Here is a 17,425-nt window from a genome sequence, read left to right on the forward strand (position 1 = left end):
TGTGTAGAAGTAGATATCTTTCACACATAGACATGAAAGAGGATAAGAATCTGGAAGTTGATTAGGGGAAGTCAAGGGTAAGTGGCATGAGAGAGAAGCACAAAACCAAACATTGTTTGAATGGCATGGTGACAGCTGGTCCCTTATATACTAACTGAAAACTAATCATCAAAAAGAAAACTGTAGGACACATTATTTTGTTGTTCTACCATGGTGTTAACCCATTTAGGAGCTCTGCAGCAACAATCATGGTAAAATGGATCTTTATTTCCTTGTTGCACTGAGAAAAGCACTTAGCCTTCTTCCAAAAGCTTGCTGTGCAGAGGCACATTGCCCTCCCCTCCCCTGTGAGAATTCATCTGAGGACCTGGTCCTGACCACTGCTACCACCATGCCCACATAGACTCATGTGTACCACATGGTGTAGCCATGTATGAAGGTCTGAGATTACTTCCGACATAGAACATTTTATGTTCCTTTATCCTTTTTATTTTGTGCAGGTCTCTACTTTGCCAGGGAAGTCAATTTTAATCAGCTTTTTTCAGTTATTTTATTTTTTGACAAGAAAAATATCTTAAAAATAAATCTGTCTTCAGATATAGAATGGTAAAATTTGTTACTTGGGGCAGAACTTTCCTGATATGACCTTAATATTATGCATTTGTTCAACACTATCTTTCCATGGCCCTACTATGTGGGGGGCCACTGACGTATAACAGGATGTTAGAAAAACCTTTGCCCTCACGGGTCTGATACTTCACCTGATATTAACAGATTACGTACTCAAGCAAATAAATAAACTCAAATACTTCAGGTTTTAGTGAGAAAGTAGTGATAACCCTTGGGTATAAAGATACTGGTCACAGGGGAAGACTCTAAGGTAAAGGATTCAGGGAAGGCATGTGTGATATTGACCTCTGAGCAGAATCCCAAAGTAAAATAAGAGATCGCCTTCCACAGGGAAGCACAGTCCAGGCAGAAAACAGGAAGGAGGCAAAAAGACCCCGAGTCTGACCACTTCGTGACAAGCTTAAGATTCAGGAAGGAAGTCTGTGTTTCTAAATCATAAGGCCCAAAGACATACATCTGAAACAAAGGAAGGTGAGGACTAGGCAGCATCTTGAAAGCCAGGTAGAGTTTAGGTTTTATTCACCATCCATGGGAGGATGTTAAACGGTGAACTGACTCCCTCTGATTCATACTTTTAAGGTGCTGGCTGCCTTGTGATGAGTAGATGTTTGAATCCCAGGAGCAGAAAGGACAGTGAAGCAGCCATTTGTCCCTCTGTATGAGATGTGTTCGTGTCTGGGACTTGAAGGGGGAAAAGAATTAGAGAGACAGATGTATATGGAGTCAGAGCCAATGGGGCTTTCTCATTTCATTTCTCCAACTACCCAGTTTAGAGTGAAACTGACTCCCAAAGATATTAAAGTGTGTGATTAATGTTTACATATTGAGAAACAGAACTAGATTCCAAATACCATGCTAGAGGTTCTGAAGCTTCAGTGTGCATCAGGGTAAGTGGGAAATCTTAAGAAAATACAGAATATTGGACCCTGTACATGGAGGTTTGGATTTGGTAGATATAAGATTGCATTTTGGTTAATTTCCCAGGTGTAATACTTACTACTGCTGATGCTTGTACTGGGACCACATGGTAGGGACCATTGCTCTGTGAGAGACTGTTACCAATGTTGTAGTGAAGCCCAAGATTATATTACTTGCAAAAGATTGCTCTTGTTATTCTGGAAAGCTTCCATCTTGGTGCCCCATAAGGTACCACAGTCAGTCCACATATACCAAGTAGACTCAGAGGTCTAGGTCTAGTAGTTTCTTTGAAGAGAGGACAGGAAAATTTAAAATATACATCTTTTACTTGGGAATTGTTCATCATTCCACCTGAACGTCTCTGGAGTCACGTGGGGTTTTTGGACAAATATACAGATAGAATTACAGTCCTCACCTGGAAGAATGAACTATGAACTAAGAGCCTGGTAGTGCCTTTTGCACACTTTCTCCTCTAGTAATAATTGTTACACCCGTCACTAAGAAACTGAGAAATGTATATCTCAGTAAGGACTCTATTTCAAAGACTCTGATAAATCTTTTGTTGGAAGAATCTATTGGGTCCATTCCTTTGATTTTATAAATAAAATAGAAACCTAGGGACAAAACATTATTTTCCCCAAGATAATATACTGTATGGGATCTGGCCATGCCTGGAACTGCTCCCCACCATAAAACGCATGCTGTTGTTGCTCCCAGTTCAGTGTTTTGATAAAATATGTCAGAGACCCATCTGTCAGTCACCTGTATACACTCTGTAACCAATGAATGACATAACTGAACACTTCTGGATAAACAATGGACCCATTTGCTTTCCTTTTGTTGTTGTTCTTTTGTTTTGTTACGTTTGTTTACATTGGTCTAACTTATCACTGAGTTCCAAAAGAGCTCTTAGAAAAATTGTTCTTCCAACTTTTGTAAGCTGTGTCTAGTTTTTGCATGCTGCAGTCCTGTGACTATAAAGGAAAAGCTGTGTGCTTGATGGTACTACAGAGGGTATGTGAGTGTGTGTGAGGTCATCAGTAAGTGATTACAGAAGCATTTTGTGTGCAGCTTCCTAATTCCCAGTGGATGTGCTATGTGTATATGACAGCTAGATAATATTCAACCCTGCAAAGTGGCTTAAAGGACAGAGTGACCAGAAGATGAACACAGCAGTTAAGGTGATTTCACAGTACAGCAATAACTGCTTAATTGTCCTAGGCAGAAGTCATATTGGGACCCTCAGTTCCCCCGGGTGTCACATAAGGTACAGCCCATGATTTTTGTTCCTTTTTTTGCATCTAATGACACCAATAAATTTAATCACTACAATTTTTCAAGGAGTGTGCATCAAGAACATGCTGTAAGTAATAATATAGAAAAGGGGATAGAAGTTCCTCATCCTAATAGAAGCAGCAAAGACATACCCAAAACAGTATGTTGAAACATAATTCTAGCCTCTCTATATTGCCACAGAAGACAAATCATACTAAATATATATTTTATTCATTAAACTTATCATGCCGAGTTTTGTATGAATAGATCCACTCATCTAATGGGGTATCTTATACTTCTAATTCCAAGTGTTCTTTTCAAACCAAAGAATCACTGAAAGTCACAAATCTGTATTATGGTGTTTTGATTGATCCACCAATATTTACCATGTTGTAAGTTAAAACTGAGATTTTGATTTAGTCTATCATTTATTTTAAAAGACCAAAAACAATGCATGTTTAGATAATTAACATATTTTAAGAAAGTGTGTTCAACTTTCCCAAGCCAAACAGTTATGGAGAAGAGTGGAATTTGTGTTTTGGCAAATCCCTTTAATATCTGTTTTTGCATAAGCAAACTAAATTCTCATATGTATTTCTATGTCTGCCCTATCATGATGTGTTGGTTTGGTTGAAGAATATGAAGAAAATCTGGCCTCACACCACTATGTTGTCTGAACAGGAGAAATTCATGGATGACGTGCAGGGGTTCTGGGGATCCACAGTGGTCCAGGGGTCACATTTTGAGTATCATAGGTCCAGATGAATACTCCCAAATGTCATTGGCTGAGTAGATATAATTTTAGATCCTCTGGCTACAGAAGAGGGCCTGGAGCAAAGCAGGACACTCTCAATATGAGTCCAAACATCCCTGGGTCTCCTGATAACATGGGAGTGATGCCACCTAACTTGCATGTTGGCATTTGCCTTAGAAGTAATATGCCTCCCAGGCAGTGGTGGCGCACGCCTTTAATCCCAGCACTCAGGAGGCAGAGGCAAGCGGATCTCTGTGAGTTCGAGACCAGCCTCGGCTACAGAGTGAGTTCCAGGACAGTCTCCAAACCTGTTTCAAGAAAATTAAAAAAAAAAAAAAGAAGTAATATGTCTCATGTGATGCTTACGAGAGCCACATGTAAGTCTTGTGTATTGTTGATTGTATTGGGAATTCATGGTGGAAAGGGGAGGGGAATGAATTCATCACAGTCAGAGCAGATTCAAAGAAACATTAGGTCAAGGCTTAAGTAAAGATGAAAATGAAAAATTAATTCCTGTTACACTACAATCATAGGTTAATGTTGGGGTGTAATTGACCTTAGTGTATCAGTCCTGAGGCCTTTTAAATACTGGAAATATTGTGATTTAATTTCGTTCTCTCTAACTCACTTATAAAGTCACAAATTGTCTGTAATATCCCTATGAGGAAAAGAGAAAATATGTACTTTTATAGTTGTCATGTGTGGCCAGAGGCTGTATCACCATTTCCCCATGGATGATCCTATACCCATGCACACATGAGTAGCACTAATTCAACTCAGTGAGTAAAATCAATTCATCCACCCATCAATAAATCAATAAACAAATAAATAACTATTAAGGAGAACATAAAGTTTGTAGAAAGGTAGGATAGGGGTCCTGGGAGGAACTGAAGAGGAGAAGTTATGGACAAACATTATCATGATACATTGTATACAATTTTTATACAAATTGTATGAAATTTTCAAAGGCTAAATAAAAATTAAAATTACAAAAGAAAAATAATACAGTTGATGACACACAATACTTAAGTTGTGTGTGCCAAGTGAGCCCCAGATGAGGAGGCCTGAGGTTTGCAGGACAGAGGGATTCTAGAGGACATGCACTATAGAGCAAAACACTTGTTAGGGGATAAAAGGACGGAGAGGAGTCCTGAAAACAAGATGGTATAAACAAAAATGTGGAGGCAGGAACTGGCTTATTATTATAACGAAAGACGAAGAAAACCTATCTGACAAGAGCTGAAGATTCACTGGCTGGGGAGAAAATTGGGTGAGAGCAGATGGCAGATGAGTTTAAACATTAGCCCAAAGATATGAAATAATGGTGATGGTCTCTTAATGAGTGTCACATTGACAGCGGGTAAAGCACATTTATAGACCTCATCCGGTATCTCATAGACACATGACTTTCTGCAATCATATTTGTTTTCTATGTTAATGAATACCTATTAACAAAAATATGCCTACTATGACTTGCCTTCTAGGGTATCTTCACATTTCCTACTGATTTCTTTATTATATTTTATGTGTATGGGTGTTTTGCCTCATATATGTCTGTGTACCGTGTGGTTAACTGGTGTCTGCAGAACTGAGAAAAGAGCATCAAAAACCCCCATGGACTGCAGTTAAGGATGACTGTTTGCCACCATGTGGGTGCTAAGAACCAAACCCAGGTCTTCTGCAAGAACAACAAGTACTCTTAACCTCTGAGCCATCTTTCTATCCTTGTACCATGGTGGGTTTTTAATGTTTCTTTGTCAATGTTATCTGCAAAAGTGTTGGTTCAGAGGCATCTCCTCTGCCCTTACCAGAAAAAAATCAATTGGGCCTTATATAAAAATGATAAAGCCGCCGGGCGGTGGTGGCGCACGCCTTTAATCCCAGCACTCGGGAGGCAGAGGCAGGCGGATCTTTGTGAGTTCGAGGCCAGCCTGGGCTACCAAGTGAGTTCCAGGAAAGGCGCAAAGCTACACAGAGAAACCCTGTCTCGAAAAACCAAAAAAAAAAAAAAAAAAAAAAAAAAAAAAAAAAAAAAAAAAAAAAAAAAAAAAAAAAAAATGATAAAGCCATAAAAAAGTGTGTAGTAAGACAAATAAAATAGAAAACCACAAGAGGCATGAAGCTCCTTAGTTTAAAAAGCAGTGTAGAGAGCTAGAAAGATGGCTCAGCAGTTAAGAGCATGCACTGCTCATACAGAGCACTTGAACTCAGTTCCCAGAATCCACATCTGGAGGCTCACAAACACATACAGTTCTAGTTCCAGGGGGATCCAATGCAGCTGGCCTTTGTGGACACCTGTACTCACGTGAACATTCAACCCCCCTGGCACACAGACACAAAATTGGAAATTAATAAAAAAAATCTTTCAAAAAGCAATATGAAGCTAAGGCTTCACATATGAAAGTTTTATAGTGACAAGTGTGCAACTTGGTCTCAGTTCAAGAACAAAACATGGGTTTTCAACCTCTGCACCCCAAAGCTCTTCTTGCAGCTCCAAGACCTCACAGCAGTGCAGTGTTTCTCAACATGGGAGTGGTCAGTCATCAAGTCATAGGTTACATGAAACGTGACAAGAAATGTTTAGCATTTAAAACAAAGCAAGCCTGCTCAGGTTGAATTCACTATCTTCTAAAAACCCCTAGTCCTTGTAGAACTCACTTTGAAACCCTGTGAGAGAATGATGGTCACTGTAGTGTGGGTACTAGATAGGAGTCCGTCACAGGTGAATGAAGGTTGAAGTTGCATGATATCTTGAAGCACAATGCAAGTGTCCTTTCAGTAATATATGTAAATTGAACACCTGGGACTTATAAAGAATAGTTTATAATTATAAACTATATATCAAATATTAAAAGATGATTAGTTCTAGAGCAAACACTGGGGCATTATATTTAAGGTTGAAACAATCTTGAAAATTTTAATAATAGTGATAAGAATCCTAAAAAGGATTTATATATAGGTGGCAAAGTGAAACTGAGTAATTACCTTCAGACTCATAAAGCTCACTATGATTAAGAGCAATAATATAGCCAGGCCTCTGCATTTCTTGTAAATGACTCATCTTCTCTAAGATTGTTGAACCCATTAGAAATAATTGCAAATATCTATAGGTCAACTTGGCAAGAACTACATAAAGTAATTTGCCTATGAAGCCCTTTCTTAAATATGTAAAACTCCAAGGTCTACAGCTAAGTCTTCCTCTTGTTTTGTGAGAAATTTCTGGTTTGGGGAACGAAGAGAGCCAGATATGTCTGAGAATTGTTTGACCCCTTGAGTTCAAATTATATTTGCTTGAAATAGAAATTATTATTGGATAAGAGGTTTGTATGATTCCAGTGGCTGGAATATACAAACTTTGATCTGTGTCATTTCTGGCAGTTATTGAACAAAAGATTGAAATGAATAGATTGTTCATCTGTCAAAAGATGAACAGTATGACAGGGTCAAATCCCAGCACAGCTATTTAATCTTATATTTGAACCTGTGGCTTGAGACAAGACTTTGGAATGATTCTTCCGTTTCAAACATGAAAGAATGCAAAAGATCAAAACAGTGATTTCTTCTTTGATATGAGTTTATTTAATTTTGTTTGATGCATGAGCTCAAAAAAGAATATTTAGGAATTGTTGTAAAGTAACAATTCTTACATGTGGACTTCTGTGAGCTGATATGTGGACCATGGAGTTTAACATTATTGAATTTTGGTAATACATGATAAATACAATCCACTCTAATGCATTATACAAATGATATTTTCTAAAATACGCCAAACCTAAATGTTCATCATCCAAAGATTTTTAACTTGATAGCCCCAAAGTCGGGTCTTCATGCATGCATAGGAAGCACTTTACCAGCTAAGCTGTCTCCCTTCTGCCAGCAGCCCCACTCTTCACCTCCCTGGGTTCCTATGAACTTACTCGCTTCAAGAGGAGTGTATGTAGATTATGTCAATTTGGCTCTTGTGAACAGATTTCACTCTGAAAGCAAAGAAAGTCCTGATGACTGTTGTCAGACATTGAATTAGTTCAGTATTAGGCAAATTAGTTGTGAGTGTCACCTCTGCCAGGACAAATTGTCCATTCTTGTTGAGCTCCTTGGCCCCACCGCAAGAGAAAGAGTGAGCCCTCAGAAGTATCTAATTAGTTTGAAATTTGCAAGGTCATTTCAAACTGTTCAAAGCCTCCCTTTCCTACCCCAGGTCCTTTGTGAGATGGCAAGGTTTGGCTTCCAGCTTTCTGTAGTTTTTGAAAGAATGAGCCCAAGTGTTGCAAGGAGTAGGTGACATTGAAATCCATCTCTGTACGTGTTTGTGAAGTTTCCTGTTTTCACTTCAACTTGACATTGCTTCCTTGTTACATTTGTCCTTTCTTGTTTTGCTTTTGCTTCCCAAACTCTTTTTCAGAAGTTGCTCTTGTTAATATTCCTGTTAAGATTTCTGTGCCTTTCTTGTTTGCTTTGTTCCCCCGGACTCTGCAGGGGGTGAATATGCTGCAGGTTGAATGTGTATCTGGCTGGCTCGGCCATTAGTCCTAACCGAGTTGCATACTGCCTTCTCCCAGTAGAGCTCTGGGAAGATATTACCTCTTGAGCTTCCCTTCCCATTAGCAGCGGGATGATAGAGGACAGTAGCCAACTTGCAGCTCTTTCAAAGATGCAGGTTATAACCCTTCATTCAAGCTAATGCTTGTTGATGTTGTAACGTTTTTTTGAAGTTGACCCTTTTGGCCTCCCCTCTTAAGCAGCCATGCATCATCTCCATCAGGAGAGGGTTTGCAAAATTGTGTTTTGCTCTTTGAAAAACATGGAATTGCTTGTAGATGGAAAAGAAGAAAACAGCATTTAGTCAAGGACCTAGAGACCTCTGCTGGTTAAGTGACTCATTGAGTGTTTTTCTCTTTTTGTGTATTATCTAGAAGGTAAGATGCACAGCTTAGCATTCTCATTACCAATTTCCCTTTGAATTAAATTATCCAGGATTTGAAGAATCATTGAATAGATTTATAGAGGTCAAATTGGCTTAAAGACATGTTAGGAATATTGAGTAATATCTTCTGATTAATAATGGTATCAACTCTGGTTATTAAGTTAACATCAGTAGTTATTGCCCTGTAGAAATGCCCTGTGAACAGGTAACTTCCTCTGTAATTATTTTCTATAGGAGTTCTAGCAAGAGGTCTTCTGCCAAAAAACCTAACTGTGAAGATAAAAGCATGAACTGTATGGTAGCCATGACTTGATATTTATGAATATTTTTATGAAACTTTAACCACATATCTATTGATATCCTAGAAAAACAAAATATGCCTTCAACAGAAGCATGAAAAACATGGCAGACTGTGGGTGGTTAGGGTAGTATTCAGTATTATGAAATGTGAGAATTGAATGCTGCTTTGAATATCCATGTGAGATTGCGGGCAGAATTTGATTTTCTAAAAGGCTTGGTAAATCCAAGGCTCACTCAAAAATGTTGGCTTTAAGGATCATACAGCTAACATTCTTCCAATATGAGATCAACAAATTATAAATGACAATCATTAAAAAGATCAACAATATGGATCAGCAACACAATGTTCATAAAGGGTATACATTCTTCTTAATTGTTTTCTTACCCTTATTGCTTGTATGTCATGTGGAAAAGGAATTTGATTAAAAATACATTTTAATCTTCAATTGCTTAGAATGAAAAAAATTGACTATACGGCAAACATATTCCTCTTCTTTATTTTTGATTTGCTATAGCTCAACCTAACTGGGTTCAAAAGATAAATGACATCCACGTGGCCATGGAAGAGAGTGTCTTCTGGGAATGTAAAGCAAATGGGAGGCCCAAGCCTACCTACAGGTGGCTAAAAAATGGTGACCCACTGTTAACACGGGTAAGTAAATTGATAGTAATTGTGGTAATTGTATCTTAACGTAATACAATGTTTAGTGTGGCCTCATTGCTATGGAAACAGAAAAATGTTGAGTTGTTTCCAAAATAATAAGCAACTATATTCCATTAATAGTAGAAAAGTGAAAGTGAATAAGTTTATAAAAATAAATCATAAATAAATTTTGTTAAACTATGTAGCACAGATTAACACATGTGACTTTGCTAAGATATATAGGAAGGGATATCCCAGCATCTACTTAAAGAGAAAGAGAATTGATATGACACAAAGATGACCATCAAAATGCAATGTGACTCTCAAAAAGAAATTGGAGGAATAATTATGTCCAATTTAATTTTCTTTATTGTGTTTTTCCTATGAAATATAAGATGTTACCAGGAATTTGGCATTTTCTTCAATACCCACATTGAGAGCCAGGTTTCATGCTCAGATTTCTTCCCTGCAAAGTATACCTAGGAAAGAAAAAGTGTCTGCCCTAGGCAACTGATAGAGAAAGGAACATGGTCACCCTCAATTCCCTGGAAGGCTCCTATGGTTCATCATCCCCTTGGTTACAAAAGTCAAACAAATTGCTAACGTGCAGGTTCCCAGATACTTGGCATTTCTTTTTCTTTATGAAATGTGAAGGGACAAGGATGCCTTGATCAAAGTCTAATAAAGTATCCATTCAACTAGACAGCAGTCCTTAAGATGACAGAATTTTTACTCTAAGGCTTTGTGTTCACTGGTGTGTGTGTGTGTGTGTGTGTGTGTGTGAGAGAGAGAGAGAGAGAGAGAGAGAGAGAGAGAGAGAGAGAGAGAGAGAGAGAGAGAGAGGAGATCCTTAGTGAAGTATAGATTGATGCTCAAGTTGCAGGACTTCAGTTGGACACATAAGAAGGTTTTTTTTGTCATATATACTTACGATCTTTGCTTTCTTCATCTTGACTGCTAGCAGATCATAAGTGCAAATAATCACAATGACAGCAACAGCAACCAAGCATCAGAACAATGATTTATTTTTGAGATATGTTTTCACTTTATATCTCTGGCTAGCCTGGAGCTTAGAATATAGACCATCCCATCCTTAAACTCAAGAGATCTGTCTACCTCTGCACCCTGGTGCTGGGATTAAAGGCATGTGCCATCACTATGCCTGATAGAATATTAAATTAGTAGCACCTACCCTACTCTCTTTTGGTCAACTCTGCAGGCACTAAAAATTATGTACGGCCATCTAAGATTATAACTTATCAGCCCTTGAAGAACAGTCTAGTGATAATTAAGAGGTCTAAATTCTAAATGATTTTAGATAAATTTGATTGTATTTTTTCCCGTTTCCCCAGTTAACAGCTCTCATCTTTCAAGGTCAACTTCACTTATTTACAGGGCATATTCATCTGAATGACTTCACTATTAAATCAGCACAAATGCAAGAGAATCCTACAATTTAAATTCCATTTACCAACTGATATGCTGCTGGTTCCATTTGCCATCTGACCTGGCACAGATTTATTTGACAGAGAAGCAGATCATGTTCATGTAAATTGCGTATATGATGAGTATTTTCCTCCCGTCCAGCCCTCTTGACATAGCATGTAGCAAAACTGTCTTAAACTCTCAGCTATAGAAGGTCACTATTTTCACACTACTCTTTTCTTTCACAGGATAGAATACAAATCGAACAAGGAACACTCAACATAACAATAGTGAATCTCTCAGATGCTGGCATGTACCAGTGTGTGGCAGAGAATAAACATGGAGTTATCTTTTCCAGCGCTGAGCTTAGTGTAATAGGTGAGTCCTTATAGTGGAAAGAAAAAAAAATGAAGAAAAAAATAACTCTTTAAGTCACTAAAGTAATAAGTAACTTTGCCAGCCACAAATGTTTAGTCCTAGGAATGTCTAAAGAGATCTTTAGGTTTGAAGATGTCCTAGAGACAAGTCATATAGCTTCCAAGCAATAGGAAGAGACCACTTTCTAAATGGGTCTCCTCTATGTTCACAGCAGCTAACTCAGCTCCCTTGGCATTCATTTTTTATTTCTCTACAGACCACATTTCTTAATTGAACTGAGTTTCTGAAATACATTTAGTGTGATCACTCTGATTTGGTACAACTTCAGCTTAAAGGGAGTAGAGCTGACTTGGACTGGAGAGGCTAATTTGGGCAGCTTGCAGAGTGACCATTGTTTTTCCATGTCTGAACTGTCCAGACTGTGCACTAATGGTCTGCTGATGTTCTGTGCCTTCCCTTTGGAACTGACCTCTCTGATCCACATCCTATGCTCTTCAACGTTTTGCCTTTAATTATTAATTACTTAATTCACCAATCCATTTTCTGAGACAATCTCTCAACTCTTTATTCACTTAATACCTTCATTTATTCTTATATTCATTCGATGCCTGTCAAATGCCAAGTGTGTTCTTCAGTGTTGTATTTGGTGCTGGGGGTGCAGTTTTCCCAAAGGCCAATGGAACACACTGCTCCTGCCTACAGAGCTTTCTTTCCCAACCCCCAAAATGGCTTCCTCATCTAGTCACTGCAAGCCCTGTGCCTGAATCAGTCTTCCCATTACTGATTTTTGTCCTGCCCTTTACCTTTACCTCCTTAATAACAGAGGTTAGAAGTATATTGTACTTTGATATGATCATCCTTTTTTTCTCATTGCATTTTAATCTCTCCATGATATCAAAGTTTATAATTGCATCCTTGGGGCTGAATGAAATAGTTAAGTAAATGGTAGGTGTTCAATAAATACTGAATGAGTAAGGATGGTAAGTGAATGAGGGACTTAAGATACCATTTTGGAAAACAGATTCATGTGCCAGTAAATCAATAGTTAAAGAATTGGTTAATCTAATCTATGAGTATTTTTGTTTAAGTTCAGAAAAGCATATATCCCATAGAAAGATCTTAAATTTTGCTATTACTGGTAGAAAGGTAACATAATGGCATAAAAGCACCAAAACAATTATAACTTATTTCACCAGCACCTCTTAATTGAGAGGGCCTAAACAATAGTTCTTGACTGGACCATAACATAAGGAATATGAGGAAAACAGCACAGAACATGAGCAATTTACATACCTTGATAGCTTTTCCAGTCTCTAAGTCCTGACTTTCCCTCTGAAGGCTGTCCTCCATGACTACCATGTAGATCTTCCATCTGGACGTATATAATCTCAAGTTGACTATCTTCCAACCTGTGCAATGAAGGAAGGAAAAAAAGTCTCCACAGCTACTCTTCTTGCTGTCTTTAGATTAGACCAACATTGTGTCAAAGGCAAAAGTTTCTGAGAGTTCAGGGAGCCATGCAAACTATACGCAGCAGGCCTCAGAGAAGTCTGTGAATACTTCATTTTCACAGCATCGTTATATTCCCAAATCCCTACTTGTAATGCCATTATCTCGGGTGTTATGACTTCAAATCAAGATTCCTGAAATCACATACATGATCAGGTCAGGGCCTACAGAGTGAAGATGAAAACTCCTAAGAAATTATTAGCTGTCCTAATGGCAGCTGCATTTACCATGAGGACCATAATGGAGTTTCAGTAAAGACACAGGCCAAACTAGCGTTGGAAACAGGAGTATTGGTAGGGGCTGAAGGAGGAGGGTCTGACTGATTGGTAGGACCAGACAGCTGGGCTTTGCACAAGTTGGATTTGAAAAATAAGGACAGAAGGAAGACCAAGAATATGCCAGACCAGAGTAAAATGGCCTGAAATCACAAAGTACCCAAGATGATTTCCTGTGAATATAAAATCCTGAATGTCTTTCAAAAAAATTGATTCATGTGACTAGAGCATATGAATAGAACTTAGCCAGAGATATAAAGTTGAAATATTATTAATGAACAATTTCAGAAACTCTCAAATGACAGATTTACAAGCCCCATCCTTAAGAGCCCATTTTTCATTTCAAACCTATCATATTATGTGTTTTGAGTTAGTTTAAGGGCATTTGTGTGTTGACTGGGTAGTTCCCTAAAGTCTCACTCAAGGGAGAAGACATTTGATCTTTAGAAATGCAACGTAGATTGATATTGCTTAACTGTAGCAAACTGTAAGAGTCTTTTGTTCCACAAGACACTTTGTTCCTCACAGAATAATAATAGTCTGACTATTTAGGCTTGCACATTCTATTTCTTGTTGCCTGTATCAGAATTGTGAGGTTAAACTGAAAAAAAAGGGAATTGAAATTATAAAATTATATACTTTTCAATAGGGAAGAAAAAAATCTATGCTGGCTTCAGCTATTGATACAATATTAGGATCCCTCAGTGCTGTGGAGGAGATTCCCTTTAATGCTAGATAATAGCCCTAACATCATGAATAAAAGATGGCTAGGAAGTATATACTTAATAGGCTTTTCCCATGGTCAGGCTTTATGTGTTCTGTGTGGATATTTAATGTATTTGTAACATGTCTATTTTTAATGGATTGAAACTGCTAAATAATTAATGAAAGTATTGGGTGCTTTGCTCACAGGGCACAGAGAGAATTTTACCTTGAGGTAGCATTACATAGAGATGTCCTGGTTTGTAACTGATCAATTATAACTTATAGTTTTAAATTTTTCTCAATGAAACTATTACCCAAATATTTTAAATTTTTAATTACTGTTTCATTTATTTCTCATGTGGGATTATATGTGTCTCAGGTTATCAGGTGTGGAGGTAAGCATCTTCACCCCCTGAGCCATCCTACCCATTCTCCAAGTCTTTTTTTCCTATAGTATCTTAGCATCATGAGTGAGATTCCTTTGGTGGCCATAATCCCTGGGCTTCTTTGAGGTGCTGCATATAAACCCTGGGTGATAAACATAATTCTGTCCCTTTCTCTGACTCCTGAAAATATACTAGAATTGAAGTGAATACAATCCTGAAATGATTTGGAAACTTAAATGTTAAATAAATCATTTAAAACTAATGGTAACTGGATACATTCCTAATATAATGACTTCTACTCATGTTCACAAAGTAGAAGGATTGCTCAATCAATTTCTAAAAAGTGTGATACTCTGTTGTATTTGATATAGAATGTTTATGTGATGTAGATAATTGTAATATACAGGATATCTGAATTCTTAGAGCAGAGGCATAGATCATTTAGCTATAAGCTTTAAAGGAGTGTTCTCGGGGGAAATCCAGTAGATGAGAAGAATAGGCAAGCAGAAGCAGTGAGCAGAGATAAGGGCATCACTAAGTGAACTCTAGCCCAGGTGTGATGCAGAGGAGAGATTTTTGAAACACAAATTACATCTCAGAGTTGTTTTTACCCTGAGGGTAGGATGCTGGTTTTATTCAAGTAAACATTTCAGTTAGCCCCTGGACTGTCCCATTAGAGGCAAAGATGAGGTCCTAGATGGAGGTGCTAGGAGATAGGGTGAAGAATGAAACAGGTCTCTCAAAGTCAATTTCCCAGAGAAGAGAATAGTTTGGAGGTGCCAGATACCCAACATTCACTGTACTAGAGGCCAGAAAACAGATAGAGAACAAGTTGCTGTGCCAACCAAGTTGCCTGGGTACTTTATCCAATTTTTCTGGTCTATAAAGGACGGTGCAATTAATGTACTAGAGAACCTTAGCTTTGTGCAGTGTATAAAGCTACCTGTGAGAAAGTAGTTTACCCAGTAGTCTTTGAATATAACGTGGATTTCCCAGGATTTAAATGAAACTGTAGCTGCCTCTGTCTGAAGGAATTCTTTTTATTTATATCTACACTATGCAACCACTATTACATTAATTCTTAAGGAAATACCATTGAGGGAATTCTCCTGTCCTGCTTGGGAGGGGACATCTGACCCCAGCAGGACACTCAAGCAACATCAAGTAACTGATGGTCCAATTGAAGTGAGGTGCAGGGTTGAGCAATTATCCAGTTAATTTGGCATTTATCCAGATGATTGGCTCCCAAATTAGAAAACCATTAAGGCTAAACTAAAAGTTATTTCAGAGGGACTTTCACAAGTGCATCTTGATCTTATTTCTCAACTGCCTCATTGAACCAGATTACAAAATAATCAAATGTAGGAGTGTGAGCAGCATCCAATGAGAGAACAAATGTCTTTTTTATCCAAATGTAGCTGTCTAGACAGAAACTCTGTCATCCCAGAGAGGCAGATGATGCTTGGATCTCAGAATCAAAGTTTATACATTTTGAAAGTCACTGAGAAGAGGATGCTGTTAACACTTTTGCCTGTGAAGACCAGGAAATCTCTTGTAAATACCTTTTCAAACTTGAAAGTGTGTACAACATAAGAAGGAGTCACTCTTGTTAACTCTTTTCAAACCAAAAACTTGTACACACCCTCAGTATCATTTTTTTGTAATTATCAATTTTTTCTGCAAATTATAATAATCTAGAGGATCTGTATGATGAAGCTGCACTGTGCTCATGCCAAGTAATTCATTTTCTGTGCCTAGAACTAGGCATTACTCCTCAAAACTGTCTGAGTGATACTCCAATGAGGAGCAAAGTTGGCAACTGATATTCTTACTAATCAGAACTAAATACCATAGGATTTTGCCTAAAGTCTTGGTTCTCAAACTTTATTGTGAACCAAAATCAGCTCGATGACATTCCATCCAAAATATTGTTGCACCCTTCTCCCAGAATCTCTGGATAGTACTTCTGAGATGAGACCTGAAAACTCACATTTTTAGCAAGGAACCAGGTCATGCTGACATTTCTGGTCAACAGAACATTTGCTTTAAAAAAAAAGTTAAGTATATTTTATGTGGGTAAATCTCTGGTTAGGATCATATTCTATATCAGAAGTTGCCTGTATAAGAGAAATATAAGGCATCATAAATAGCTATCGTGGTTAAATGATGTGTGTCACCAGGACACTGGTTGAAAGAATGAGTTGAGAAGCTACCATGTGAAGACTGAGCAAAGATATTACATGCTGTGGATCACATACTTTAAAACTAGCCAGAGGAGACATTACAGTCTCAGAGATGTGTATCCTAATTCCTCACAGTCAAAGAAAAGGCATGAGTCAAAATGTGACTCAAGGTATTGAAATGTGGCTATCATATTATCTTTTTAACAGAATCCCTGAATCCCCTATAAAATTGCTGTGAAAGCCTTATTTGCATTGACATCCATAATGTTTTACAAAAAGATATTCCCAACAAGTTGATCTTAAAGTGAATAACTTTTTCTTTAAAAAGGAAAAATGCAAGTCTTTTATTACATCACTGAAATCTTCACCAGCCAGTAACTCTTTTTCCTCTGTGCTCCATGTTGCCTTGTCTACTTTGGCTTCCAAAAGTCCAGGGCTAATTTAACTCTCTCATATAATACCAGTGATATTGTTTTCCTTCCTTTCTTCTGTTTGACTCCAGTAATATTTTAAAGTATTTATTGATGTATATATTTTACTATTATCTCCCTCAAATCTCTTTGATGGGAAAATGTAACAAAATGAAATAATTGTTTTCCTCTCTACCTCCTTCTGGTAACAGGTCAATTACACTTTGGTAGCCTGGCTTAGGGTATATTAGAATTGACATTTATGAAGCTTTCCTAGTAGTGGATAAAGGCAGCAAAATAACAGAGTAGAAGGACCCTCTGCCCTGACTGGATACATAAACTTAACAATTCAGAGAGCAATTGCAATTGTGTGATTTTTAGAAACAGTTGCTACTGAGAAAACTGGGATTTCCTTTTGTGTGTTCTTAGTTTCATTAATAAAGGAATCTCAAAATGGACACAGGAGGAAGCTTAAGGACCATTTTATTGGTGTTTGAAAGATAAACCAGAATGCAAGTAAGCAGTTAATCTCTGCAGTTGAATAATACTTCTGTACACTGTGAAGATTTGTTGCTGTGATTGGTTTAATGAAGAACCTGATTGGTCAATAGCTGAACAGGATGAAGTTGGGCAGGAAAGCCAAATTGAGATTTCTGGGAAGGAAAGGGCAGAGTAAGAAGTAGTGATCAGCTGCAGAGGAAGCAGGAGAT

At 37.8% G+C, this 17,425-nt stretch overlaps 1 protein-coding gene across 6 annotated transcripts in view; it reads left to right on the top strand.

Moving 5' to 3' along the window:
* The window catches only part of Cntn4 (contactin 4), a 1,007,992-nt gene that overhangs the window by 800,683 nt on the left and 189,884 nt on the right, over positions 1–17,425 (top strand). For all 6 annotated transcript variants that reach the window (XM_042273735.2, XM_042273733.2, XM_042273730.2 and 3 more), the window contains 2 exons: positions 9,317–9,453; positions 11,118–11,247. In XM_042273735.2, coding sequence (XP_042129669.1) covers positions 9,317–9,453; positions 11,118–11,247 — 267 coding nt within the window. The remainder of the gene's footprint in view (positions 1–9,316; positions 9,454–11,117; positions 11,248–17,425) is intronic.

This window comes from Peromyscus maniculatus, chromosome 3 (genome assembly GCF_049852395.1).
Source record: "Peromyscus maniculatus bairdii isolate BWxNUB_F1_BW_parent chromosome 3, HU_Pman_BW_mat_3.1, whole genome shotgun sequence".
NCBI lineage: Eukaryota > Metazoa > Chordata > Mammalia > Rodentia > Cricetidae > Peromyscus > Peromyscus maniculatus.